Source organism: Spermophilus citellus (genome assembly GCF_964194105.1).
Source record: "Spermophilus citellus genome assembly, chromosome: 7".
Lineage (NCBI taxonomy): Eukaryota > Metazoa > Chordata > Mammalia > Rodentia > Sciuridae > Spermophilus > Spermophilus citellus.
The window spans coordinates 164,041,749-164,054,288 of record NC_138188.1 but is presented as its reverse complement, the minus strand read 5'-3'; the positions used below and the strand labels follow the sequence as shown (position 1 = coordinate 164,054,288).

Genomic DNA, 12,540 nt, shown 5'->3' with positions numbered 1-12,540 from the left:
CCACATGCAGAGGGGATGGCCATTGACCAGAGAGGCAGAGAGGCTCCAGAACTGCAGCTCAGCTAAGGGGCACCCCAGGGGGTGGAGGCAGGGAGGCGTCTCCCTTCAGCCTCCAGGTGAAGCAGTGACCTCCGACTTTGGCCTCCAGGACTGTGGAAAAACGATGCCCCTGCTGTTTTTAAGCCCCCAAGTCTGCGTTGACTCCTTGCAGCAGACTCAGGAAATGAGCAGACCCCCAAGAGAAAAGATCGGCTTCCCCAGCCCGGAGTCAGGTTCCGAGTGTCATCTGGGATGTCAGAGGCACACTGTGCTGTGACTCTCAGGGGACTGTGCTTCCTGTGTGGGGGAAAGACCTGAAATTAGGTTGCGGCAGGCCCCCCATCAGTGGGACTTGGGGCCCAGAGCCCTGCTGCTCCTGGGTGCAGCTGGGGTTCAGGGGGCAAGTTGGGGCATCCAGGCGATTCCATACCTTGCCCGGGAACCTCGGATCCAGGCTGCAGGACTGCAGTTCCTCTGGTTCCCAGTCCTGATGGCCTGGGCCTGCCCCACCCCAGCACCAAGCTTCCCTGCCCGCCTGCAGTCCTGGTCAAGGGGGCCACAGCCACAGGAAGGAAGCCTCCCAAAGGGTTTCCTATGCCTCCTTCATCTCAGAGTCCGGTTTGGAACCCTTTGCCTGTAGGGCGTGCATTAATTTAGGACAGTCGCACAACTGTACTCGCAGGCATTACCTGGTCACTGAGCCACAAGGGTGTGATTATCTGCACTTCACAGATGGGAAACACAGGCACAGAGGGGCTGACTAACTTGCCTGGTGATGCACAGTTCCAAGGCTGGGATTTCAACCCATCGTGAGCTTACCATCTCTGGTCTTGTTTCCCTTCCCCCACAGCTGCCCGGGTGCTGCCCAACGGTGCCCCCTGTAGTCCAGCTGCATTCCGTGTCACTTCCCTACTGTTCCCAAGGAACAATAGGCCCCTCCATCCAGAGTCTCTGCTGTTTAGTGGGTCCAGCAGCAGTAAGTGGTTTCTGAGACCTCTGTGAGCCCTAGCCCCTACCCCTTTGCCAGCCATGCTTGTGCCACCCGAGCATCTTCTACCACTGCCCCACTGCCGTGAGGCAGCACAGCGCCCAGGCCTGACTTGGAGAGCTGCAGGGTGGAGGGGGATCTGGGTAGTGCTAAAAGGGGCGTTGCCCCAACCCAGGCATCAGCCAATCAGTACAGTGCAGGCCCCTGGGCCTCAGTGATAGGCCCAGAGGTGGGCACCCAGCCCAGGCCTGCCCAATCAGAGACAGCCCTGTGTGGGCCTCAGGGACTCACCTAACCAAGGGGAGGGGAGTGGCAGCAGTCTGGCCTGGGAGGAGAAGGCATGGGTGGTGCCAGCTGCCCAGCCCGGCTGACCGCTCTGCTCATCCGGCCAGTGATGCTGGGCTGGTTCTCCCCAAACTCAGTCTTCTGCCAGCTGGAGCCGAGCTGGGGCGGGGGAGGGGACTGAGGCCACCAACATCATGTACCTCTCTATGCTGGGTGTGTGGACCGTGTGCCCCTGAAGAGGCCCTGGCCACGTGTGTTCCAGCCCACACTGGTTCCTGGCTCCTGGAGCTGGACCCATCCCGAGGCACACGATCTGGTTTATGCGGGCACCCTGCTGTCCAGGGACAACATTCACCTTTCCTTCAGGACACTTCTCTGGCTCCCCATCCCCACCCCAAGAGCAGACCCCTTCATTGGACCCTTGAACATGGGCAGGGGTCCTCTAGTCCCTGAGCTTCCTGACCAAAAGGGAAGATGGCCCCTCCCTGAAGAAGTGCCTCTAAATGCCCACTCCACTCCCGACTTGGGGACTTCGGGACCACATGCTCACTGTCCCTGCTCTTTTCCTCGGGAACTTCCGTCACCACCTGGCACTCACCTTTTGGCTGTCTTCACTTGGTTGTCCCACAGCTGCATGGGGACGTCCTCGTCCAGCTGGCAGAGACTAGAGCCTTCTTTACCGCGTGCTCTCTGAGAACTAGCCAGTGCTGGGTGCTCATCGGGTCTTCGTTGAATGAATGAAATCTGCATGGGGACTGGGCACAGGGACAGGCTCCCAGCTTTCTGCCTTCACAAAGGCTGCCCCTGCTCCACCATCAGCCTGGGCAGCAGGCCTGGGGTGGGGCAGAACTGAATAGAGAGGCTACAGCCCTCGGCTGCTCCCAGGAGATCAGGACCTTCAGACCTGCCACCTACAGGGAGGGAACCCTGTCCCCTCCTGGCCCACCTCCTCACCAGTCTGGCAGTACCTCTGTACCTGGCCTGGGAAGGAGGAGGGAGCACTGAGTCAGCAGAGAGGAGGGCCCAGTACTGTGTGTTGGGGGGGGGGAGCAAGTGGGCTCCACCACAGCCCAGAGCTCAGCACAGTCTCCCGCAGACCAGGTGCCAGACAACACTGGCCAACACAGGAGTTCAAGGTTTACCCAGGTCCAAGCAGTGGGCTTCTCAGAGCCTCTCCTATGCAAAGATGCTGTACCAGGGGGCGCATCAGACCCCACAAAGGTTAGGGGAACAAACTGGGTGTGCAGGGGGTGTCAGTTCAGGCCTGCCCTCCCTACCTTTGGTCCAGTCCTAAACAGTCATTGGGTGTGGTTCACCTACTGTCCACCTGGAGAAGTCTACTTTGGGCCCCTGGCTCAGATCTGGGGCTTCTCATAACTCACCCTCAGGGAAGGCAGGGCTAGAACATTGGGCCAGGGTGGGGGCCAGGGTGTGGACCAGTCTGGGCAGCGCAGCGGTGGGGAAAGCTCGGTGTCCTAGGGCCCAACCGCCACATCTCTGGCCGCTCTTTCCCAGCTACCCTCCCGGGACTCTCCCGGGACTTCCCCGGGCACCTACAGCCCTGGCCCGTGTTCCCGTGACCTGGAGGACCTGGCCCTGTCCAGCACTGGGGCCGACTGGAACGCGGGCCTGGGTAGAGATTAACTTTGTGGAGCCAGAGGGCGACCTTCCTCTCCGCCGCGCCCCGCCTCCTCCCGGGGGCGGTCACGGTCCGGGAGGGCCGGGCCGGGGGCGGGGACCAGGGCTGCACCCAGGCGGACGCGCGCTGGCGCTCAGAGCCTCCGCGGCGCCCTGGGAACTGGGAACGCAGTTAGAGCCGGTCTCCGCGGCCCCAGGTCTCCGCGGCCCCAGGTCTCGGCGCCCGAGGTCTCGGCGCCCCAGGTCTCGGTGCCCACCATGCTGCTGAGGTGAGCCCCCCTACGGCCGCGCCCTGCGGTGCGGGGAAGGGAGCGCGGGCAGGGCGCGGTGTCCCCGCCCGAAGTGGGGCCGACAGCGCCCCGAAGGCAGCGGTCCCGCGCGTCCCCAGCTCCGGGCGGCTCCCACGGGGCTCGCGGGCTCACCTGCAGGCCCAGGAGGGAAGCGCGGGCACCTGCGGTGTAGACGGCAGGGGGCGGCTTGGGCCGGCGGCGGGCACCGGCGCGCGGGCGGGGCGTGGGCGTGCCAGGCGGCTGTGCGGAGGCAGGGACGGAGTAGGCTGCGCGCAGAGCGGGAGGCGCACCCCGGCGCGGGCACCGCGAGCCGCCCTTCTCCGCTGCTCCGCTGATTTCCCAGAAGGAGGGAGGATGTGACACCCTGTGACACCTCGGAGGCCAGCAAGTGCCCACTGTTTAGTGACACGGCCTCTCCCCACACACCTGGGATCCCCCCTCCGCGTTAACAGTTCCAAACCAGAAAAGGGGGTGCTGCGAGCCGCGCAGCAGGGGGCGGTGGGAGCCGGGACGGCAGCAGCTTCGCTCGGCCTTCCGCGGTTTCTTGTGGTTTCCCCAGCAAGGCGGCTCCGGAGGCAGAAGCCTGGACCTGGCCGCGGCTCCCAAGCCTTCTTTACCCACTGTCATGGTGGTCTGGGGGATCTGGGCTGGAAGCCCTGAGGTCTTGCTCTGCGGGGCAGGGAGGTGTGGTCCAGGCCCCTCTCCCTGAGCTCCCCGTGCAGGGAAGCCCAGGACCTCTCCAGACAGCGAATTCACATTTCTGTGATGGCCTCCCCGGGGCGGACCCCTGCTCCTGGGAAGGAGAAGCGGAGACCTGCAGCTCACCTGCCTTCCCTCGTTTCTGTTCCAGTCCTGGCCTGCTGTTGCTCCTCCTCAGTGGCCTGCAAGCTGGTGAGTCAGTGCTTAATGCAGGGTGCTCTACCCAGCCAAGCCTTACCCAGCCTCCAGACCTCATGTCGAGCTGAGAGAGCCTCACACCCAGGGCCTCGGGAGGTCCTCACCACCTCCTGCCAGGGTCCTCTGGGCCTCACACCTAGGCTGGTGCAGGACAGAAGGCCACAGAGGACACTGCCTTTCCAAAGGCCATAGTTCTTTGATTTCATGCTCAGGGTAGGTAGATGCAGTTCCTTTGAGTCAGGGGCTTCTTGTCCCCCAGCCTCTCTGTCCCAGTCAGCCTTTCTGAGGTTTGAAAAGAGCCAGAAGCAATGATGTGGCCCTGCAGCAGAGAGCCGAGGCCCACCAAGCCTTCCAGTCTAAGCCAGGCAGTTAAGTGATTGTGCAAATGGTAGCACCTCTGTATGTCTCGTGAACTTTTGTCATGAGCACAATGACTTTATAATGTCGAGAAATCGTTCTGTTTTGCATGCCAGATTTTAGAAATAGTGCAGAGCAGCCCAGGCACCCTCCTGGCTTCCCCCAGTGGTGGCTTTGCATGCCAGCTGTGCCCTGTCGGAGCCAGCATCTGAGCTGCCACCTGGGCCCCTGGCCCTCCTGGGTGGAGCTTATCAACACATTCCTTTTCTGCTTGAATGTGTCAGGATCAGTGTCTGAGCCTTGTAACCCAGAAGTCTGGGTGACTCCATGGGCTGGGAGTCACCCTCAGAATATCCATCTCATCTTTGGACTCTTGCAGTTATTGAAGCAGAGGAAGTCAGGGCCCTGGTGGGCAGTGACGTCAAACTCAGCTGCGTCTACCCGGGAACAGATCGTTTCGACCTAGACGACCTGTTTGTCTACTGGCAAGTCAGCGAGTCAAACGCAGTGGTGACCTACTACCTCCCCGAGAACAGCTCCACAGGCCTCGAGGACAGCCACTACAAAAACAGGGCACACCTGTCACTGGACAGCATGCAGCAGGGGGACTTCTCCCTGCACCTGCGCAATGTCACCCCCCAGGACGAGCAGAAGTTCAAGTGCCTGGTGTTTCGGAAGTCCTTAGAGCTGGGAAGGATCTTGGAAGCCGTGGTCACACTGCACGTGGCAGGTGAGGCTGCAAAGCAGAGCGCAGGTCTCACCCACCTCGTCCTGGAGAAGGTGCTCCCAGAACCCAGCCCTGGCCCAGCAGCCTGCTCCCTTCAGGGAAGAAGGTCCTGTCTTGGTTACTGGGTTTCTCCCACCTGTGAGGCAGTGGGTGAAAACTTGGTCAGTTTTAGGACTTCAACCTGAGACCTCCTGGTTTCACAGAACCCCCAGCCTTGCCAGCTGCCTTGAACTCTTCAGCTCGAGCTAGATTTTTCAAAATGAATTAGAAGACAGTGCTATAAAACACAAAATGAGATGAGAATTTAAGGATTTTGGGGGTTGAACGCAGGGGTGCTTAACTCCTGGTCACAACCCTGAACTCTCTGTATATGTATATAAAATTTAGAGACAGTCTCACTGAGTTGCTTTGGGCCTCACTAAGTTGCTGAGGCTGGTTTTGAACTCGTGACCCTCCTGTCTCAGCCTCCCAAACTGCTGGTCTTATAGACATGTGCCACTACGTCCAGCAGAATTCAAGGAAATTTTAAAGATAACCACGGTCAGGGCACAGCTCAGCAAGGAGACGGCAGTGTCACTTGTGAGAAATACTAGATCCAATGAGGGGTACGAACTGGCCCTAGGTACAGGATACTGCCTGCTAGGCTCAGTGGCTCCCCAGTTGGGTGTCCATGCAGGCCTGTGCTGGCAGCTCAGACCACAGCCCTGATCTGGCCGCTCTACCAGGGTGGGCCACAGGGGCCACCTTCCCCGGCCCTGGCCCTTGGCACCTGCACCCTCCGCATCTTGAGGTGCAGAAGCTGGCCTCCCTCACCCCCCTTCCCTCCCCTGCAGCCAACTACAGCATGCCGGTGGTCAGCACGCCTAGCCGCCCCTCTGCAGAGCAGGAGCTCACCTTCACCTGCGTGTCTACAGACGGCTACCCGAGGCCCAGCGTGTACTGGATCAACAAGACGGACAACAGCCAGCTGGACAAGGCCCTGCATAACGACACGGTCTCCCTGAACCAGCGGGGCTTGTACGATGTGGTCAGCGTCCTGAGGATCCCTTGGGCGCCCAGCGTGAACGTCGGCTGCTGCATAGAGAATGCGCTTCTGCACCAGAACCTCACGGGGACAGGTGAGGCCCGGGCGGGGGGTTTTTGGAGAGGCCCTACAGGGACCGTGCAGTGGCGTCAGAAAGGTGGCTGAGAGGAAGGAAGGTGAGGGCAGGTGGTGGTGACTGGGAAACCCACGGTTTCAGAGCAGAGGACGCTGCCCCGTCCTCCCCAGCTTCAGCTTCACCTGCAGAGCTGCGTGGCCAGCGGGACTGAGGCTCCGAAAGGACTGTGTGACAATTCAGTAGCCACAAAACTAGGCAGCAGCTGGCCAGGGTGGAGCCACCCCTGTGCAGCCCCAAGCGCTCTGCCCCGGGCACATGCCCCTGAGGCCCCTGAGAAGAATGAGCCTCCACACGGGGAATTGGGCTGGGCCTCGCTGCTGGCCAGGTCCTCCTGTGCTTGGAGTGCAGGCTCTCCCAGTCTGTGTCCCTGTTACCACTGTCAGATGGGACACAGAAGGTGGAGGTGGGAGATGCTGCAGCCTAGACTCTGTGGGCCCTGCCAGCTGCAGGAAAGGGGTGCCACCCACAGGATCTGCTACGTAACCTGCAGGATCAGTGAAAGTGGAAACGCAGGTGAATGTCAGAGCAGTGCAGGCCGCTGAGTGGGGCCTGGGCTGCCCAGGCCCAAGCTGGTGGAGCGGCCCTGACCACCAGCACCCAGCAGGCTCCTCCTTCCTCCCTCAGAATCCGGCTGCAGCCCCTTGCCTCATGCGCACGGTCTGGGCCCCCCTGGAGCAGGATGAGGGCAGCACCAAGAGCTTCTGGCCGCTGCCTCCTGCCAGGCAGCCCGGGCAGGTGGAGCCCAGGGTTCTCGAAAGCTCAGTTTCAGCTGCACAGTGGGTCACCTGGAGCCCAGCCCGGACCCTGGCATCTGGCAGCAGGACAATGTTTTTTTGTTTTGTTTTGTTTATAGTCCTGAGCATTGAACCCAGGGGTGCTTTGCCACCCAGCCCCATCCCCAGCCCTATTTTGTATTTTATTTAGAGACAGGATCTCACTGTGTTGCTTAGGGACTCGGTAAGTTGCTAAGACTGGCTTTGAACTCGTGATCTTCCTGCCTCAGCCTCCTGAGCTGCTGGGACTATAGACTCTATTTTTTAATGTGAGACAGGGTGTTGCCCAGGCTGGCTTCAAACTTGCCACCCTCCTGCTCAGCCTCTCCAGTCTTTAGGATTATAGGAGTGTGCCACCCCACTAAGACCGTGTTGCAAAGCTTCTAGGTGACCCCGAGTCACATTCAGGGCAGCCTGTGGTGGAGGGCACTGTTCTCTGGTGTTGGAGACACACTGGCATCTGTATCCAGCGCCCCTGGATGGCATTGCTGACTTCCCCGTGAGGACCACCCTCTGACGGGCCAGGACGGCGGGCAGGGCCTCATGCACTGCTGACGAAGGCAGACTGGTGGCCAGCGGTTCCATTCCTATCTGCCCAGGACAGGGACTCAGGCGAGTGCCTGTGGATGCCCAGCATGTTCACAACAGCCACAGGGCCCCAAGCACCCACCACAGATGGCTGGCTCGACACTGTGGCCATCACATGACGGAGTGTCACTTAGCTGTCAAAAGGATGAGGTGCTGACACAGTCTGCATGTGGTGAACCCCGAGGACATCGTGCCCGAGTGGCCAAAGCTGGTCTGCAGAGGCCACACGTGGTATGGTCCGTTCACAGAAAGGACCCAGAGCAGGCGGTGCTCCGTCAGGGGAGTGGAGGGGCCAGGGGTGGGGCACAGGGGAAAGCAGGAGGGGCTGCCTGTGGGTACCAGGTTTCCTTGGAAGGCTGCTGCCCCCTGCCATGAGCACTGGACAGCACTGACCCGCCCACTGTGGAAGGGTCCGTGAAACGTGAATTTCACCTCCATTTAAGAAGCCCCTCTAGGGCCCTGTGTCAGGGCTGGGCCTGCCGGGGAGCCCCACTGTAAGGAACAGCTGACCGCCCAGTGCCGGTCCCTGGGAGCACTCCCCTGCAGGGCTCACTCTTAGTGTCTCCTCTGGGACCCCCCAGCCACGGCTGTTTCTGTCCTCCTCACAGAAACCTTCATTGGACCTGAAGCCATGGTGACAGACAGCCCAGCGCGTCCCCACCAGGCGGGGAGTGCGGCCGTCCTCAGCGCCCTTGCCATCCTGCTGGTGATGGTGATCGTGGCTGTGGCCACAGGCTGCCTGTGCAGAACCAGGTGTCCCCGTCGCAGCTACACAGGTGCGCACCAGGCCCAGCTGTCCACTTCCAGAATTCGGAAATGTGGGTTTCATTTAAAAGCATTACCCAGCCCCCAGGAGGTGGGTGAGAGGCCGGCCATCTCTCAGGGGCTGTGTTCCTGATAGGGCCAACCCCAGGGGCAGCCTGGAAGCCGCCCCCTCCCAGCTGCATGGGGAATGACGGATTCCAAGTTAGAGAGTGCGATGGGGTTGATTTCTGGGAAGGCTGACCGCGGCTACCAAGTCACTGGCCAGGCTGGCTGGCTGGGTCCTGTGCTGCGGGAGGAGAGATCCCGAGGGTGAGATGGAGTCGCAGAAGCTGCAGGCCACAGTACTGCCCCGATGGCCACGTAGAGGCCCTGCCTGCTCGCCCAGGAGGGCAGAGGAAGGGGAGATGGTTAGTGGAGCCCAGTATTAGCCCCATAGCAGAGCCTCCTGGCAGCTGCTTCCAGGAGTTCCCAGTGTGTGGCCACCCGAAACACTTTCCATGCCCACAGTCCCCCTGCTGTCCCAGGCAGGCTGTCACAGGGCCCCTGAGCCAGGACACACACGTGCCCTGAAAGAGCATCTTCCCTCAAAAGCAGGAGGCCTAGGAGCCCCTCACCTGGGAGTCCACTCCCTGCCCAGGGCAAGACCTGGGGCAATGTCTGGGCAGAGGGTGGGGCTGCTGTGCGCTCGGGCCACGGGGGTCTTTAGAGTGCCTGCCCGACCTCCACGCCACCTGCGTCTCTCTGACTCCTCCCACAGGTGCAAGGTTCGTGCAGTAGGAGGAAGAGCCCACAGGTGAGTTGCCCCCAGAGAACACAGTTCGAGGGGCCGCCAGGCGGGCACGGCTGGGGCACCTTCACGCACTCAGAACCTCAGTTGTTTGCCCTAGCGCCTGATGGTCCTGGAAATGCGGGGAGATCCCAAAGGTGCACCTGGCATTTCCTGTTGGCTCCCTCAGCGCCAGGACCTGTCCCTGTGTGCGCTTCCTGATACCACACGTGACAGAAACTTCCAAACTACACACGGCAGGGTCCAGCCAATGACCTTGGGTCCTTCCCTACCCCCTGCACTGCCTGGAGTATGTGTGTCCCTGGCCCCTCCCTAGCTGGGACCGTGGCCTGCAGGCAGCGCTGTGGCCCTGTGGACCTGGTGACCCTGGTCTCAGGAGCAGCAGTAGAGGTGGATTCCGGACTTAGAAAGAGCTCGGTGCCGTGGGCTACAGCCCCAGGCAGGAGCTTGGGCCAGGGGCCAAGGGCTCTACCTGAGGCGGTGGCTGCAGGTCTCCTGACCTGGGTCTCTTACCCGGGGCCCAGGGACCTGAGCTGTGTGATGGCTGGCTCTGCAGGGAACCCCAGGCTGTGCCAAGCAACTCCAGGTCATCTTGGAACAGAACTTGCTAGAACTCTAGGGCCACCCGTGGTGTTAGCTGCCTCCTGAAGCAGCCGTCCTCAGTTTCCAGGGTCTTCCTGGGTCCTGGGGACATGGGTCTCTTTGCCTCCAGGAGGAGAAGGAAGGCTGGGCCCGGGTCGGTGGCAGGGTGCCTGCCTGGCTCGTAGAAGCCCTGGGTTCTGTCCCCAGCACTGCGAGAAACCAAAGGAGGTGCCAGCGCCTCACGTCCCTCTCTTCTCTTTCCCTCCAAGACCCTGTTTGACAGGAACTCACTGCCCAGGACGGGGACAGGGCTTCTATCAGGTGCCACTGGGTGGACATCATACACAGCTTGGTGACAAAGGGGACAGTGAGCCACCTGCCCATGTTGTCTGCCAGGACAGGATCCACCTGGCCAGGAGGGGCCCAAGAGGCTGACCCTGGGGAGACGCCTCAGACACTGCCCCACCCAGAGCGAGGTCCTTCCCAACAGGGCAGCAGCACAGGTGCCCAGGAGCCCACTGAGCCTCTGCGCTTCAGCACCAGGCTCCTCCCAAACCAGGAACCAGGCACAGGCCTCGCGGGGCACAGGAGTTCCTGAGAGCCAAGGAAGGGCGTTTGGTTTGGAAGGAGGAACGCGCACCTGCCCTTCCAGGATGACCTCTGTGGCCACCGGAGCATTGAGGGTGTTTGCAGGAGACCTGACCCAGGGCCTACCAGCTGCCACCCTGCCAGGAGCTCCTGTGTAGTGTGCGTTGTGTGTGCACACCTGTGTGTGTGCGTGCGGAAAGTGGCCATGCCGGAAGCCCCGGGAGACCCACTGGACTTCGCTCTCCCCTGGGATCCCTGCAGAAAGCACACTGACTCTGGCCTGTTTTGTCAAAGGCGCCATCCTCCTCCTCAAGAGACACAAAGGTGGTGTGCTCCAGGGCCCACCTGCCCGGACGAGGGGCCTCCTGGACCTGCTGCTACGCTGGGTACAGGGACCTGTCCCTCTCCTCTCCCCACTCAGCACTAAAAACACACGAGCAGCAGATGTGGGCTGCACCCCAGTGACCATCAGAGTCCTGTAGGAGGGGCTGCCCAGTGGAGGCCGAGGTCCCCTGCCAGCCACGAGGTCTGTCACATTCCAGCAGCAATCCCCTCAGAGTCCCCCCGCCCCCCCCCAGGACTCCACAGTGTGAGGCCTCCTGTCCAGTGCCAGTTTCTGCAGCCTGACAGGCATCAGCCCTGGCCAAGCCTCCCAGGGCGGCCTCCGTGTGGCTGTCCAGAATGGATACAGCAGGCCGCTGTTGCTGGGGCGTGTGCCCTTCCAGGTGAGCCAGGCGTAGCTTCCCCTGAGACACAGGTCTGACCCCTGGCTGTGGGCAAATGCCTGCCCTTCTCCTGCCCAGAGCCCCCCAACAGCCCCCATGGTCAGGGCCTGTGTGTCACGTCCACGGTCGCCGGGTGCTAACAGGTGTGTGAGGGGTGCACTTCTCACCCAGGCAGAACAAGACCTCACACTTGTGCTCGCAGGCCTGTCACAGAGCATGGTGACAGAGCCACCACACTTCACCAGAAGCATTAGGGAGTGTGTGTCCACTGTGAAAGAATAAGGTAGCCGGGTGCGGTGGGACGCCTTGAGCTCCATGACTCAGAGGCTGAAGCAGGAGGATCCCAAGTTCCAGGCCAGAAACTTAGTGAGACCCTCTCTCAAAATGAAATAAAAACGGGCTGGGGTGCAGCTCGGGGCAGAGCACCTGCCCAGTATTGCAAAAAGAGGTGACGATGTCTTCATCATGGCAGGTCGACTCCGGGGTGAAGCACAGGAGCTGCTGGGGGTGGAAGGGCTGTGGGGAGCTGGGCGCAATGCCCGTGCGTGACCGAGGGCTCTGGGAAGCTGGGCCTCCCTTCAGCCTTGAGCCCCGCTGGCCTGTTCCGAAGGAGACCCGGGCGTCCCTAGAGAGGCTTGAGGGCCAAGGACAGGATGGTGACAGTCAGCAGGGAGCCTGAGTCTGGCTTTGGGTGTTCCTGCCTCCTCACCATGGCAAGCTGGGCCCCGATGGCTGCTCTCGCCCGAGCCTCTGAATTCTGCCTGGACCCTGGGCTCTGGGCAGAGTGGTCATTGTCTCCCTGCTGCCCGCAGGCCCTGCCACCTGAGCCCTCCCTCTCCTCTCATCTTCCGAGGGCTGCCCCAGGGTGCCTGGGGATGGCCCAGCACTCTGTGAGAGGCCACTGGCCACCCTTGCCCCTCCCGGCCTCAACATGGCTGTTAGCGCCTCCTCTGGGGTCGCCAGGCTGGTCCCGGTGCCCTGACCTCCAGAAACCCCACACCAGGGATGCGAGGTGCCAACTGTGCCCTCGCCCACAGCGTTTGTCAGCCCAGCTGTCTTGAATCTGGGCAGGGCCAGCCTTGTGTCCCTGTCACTGCTCCAAGGGCCTGGCCCCTGCACTGTGGCTCTGCTCCAGGGGACAGTGGGTGGTCACACGGGGACGTCGCTGGCCTCTGAGGCAGCAGCTGGGGTGCAGCCCGACTGTCTCTGACAGCACAGTCCCTGCTCCCCGGGTCTCCTTGCCGGGGTGGGCAGGGCAGGCAGGCCCTGCGGCCTCAGGGGCCTGGCGGAGAGGACCTGCCACAGCCAGCGCTGGGGCTGGGGAGGGGGCATGGTTAACAGCCGAGCACAG

The 12,540-nt window shown here is 61.8% G+C and overlaps 1 protein-coding gene across 3 annotated transcripts; it reads left to right on the top strand.

Moving 5' to 3' along the window:
• The first annotated feature begins 3,048 nt into the window (after positions 1-3,048).
• Positions 3,049-11,636, top strand: ICOSLG (inducible T cell costimulator ligand). Of its 3 annotated transcripts, XM_081302681.1 has the most exons (8): positions 3,087-3,163; positions 3,194-3,219; positions 4,091-4,131; positions 4,874-5,224; positions 6,055-6,339; positions 8,351-8,518; positions 9,265-9,300; positions 10,146-11,636. In XM_081302681.1, the coding sequence occupies exons 2-7, from the start codon at positions 3,209-3,211 to the stop codon at positions 9,282-9,284; spliced, it is 876 nt and encodes a 291-aa protein (XP_081158807.1). In that variant the 5' UTR covers positions 3,087-3,163; positions 3,194-3,208; the 3' UTR covers positions 9,285-9,300; positions 10,146-11,636. The 3 variants fall into 3 exon arrangements, with proteins under 3 accessions (XP_081158806.1, XP_081158808.1, XP_081158807.1); XM_081302680.1 differs by having other exon boundaries at positions 3,049-3,219; XM_081302682.1 differs by lacking the exon at positions 9,265-9,300 and having other exon boundaries at positions 3,050-3,219.
• Positions 11,637-12,540: the final 904 nt, after the last annotated feature.

Bases quoted from the DNA above. Each gene is read 5' to 3' on its own strand.
- ICOSLG (XM_081302680.1), top strand. The intron at 5,225-6,054 runs GTGAGGCTGCAA...CCTCCCCTGCAG, and splicing joins GGTCACACTGCACGTGGCAG to CCAACTACAGCATGCCGGTG. The intron at 8,519-9,264 runs GTGCGCACCAGG...CTCCTCCCACAG, and splicing joins TCCCCGTCGCAGCTACACAG to GTGCAAGGTTCGTGCAGTAG.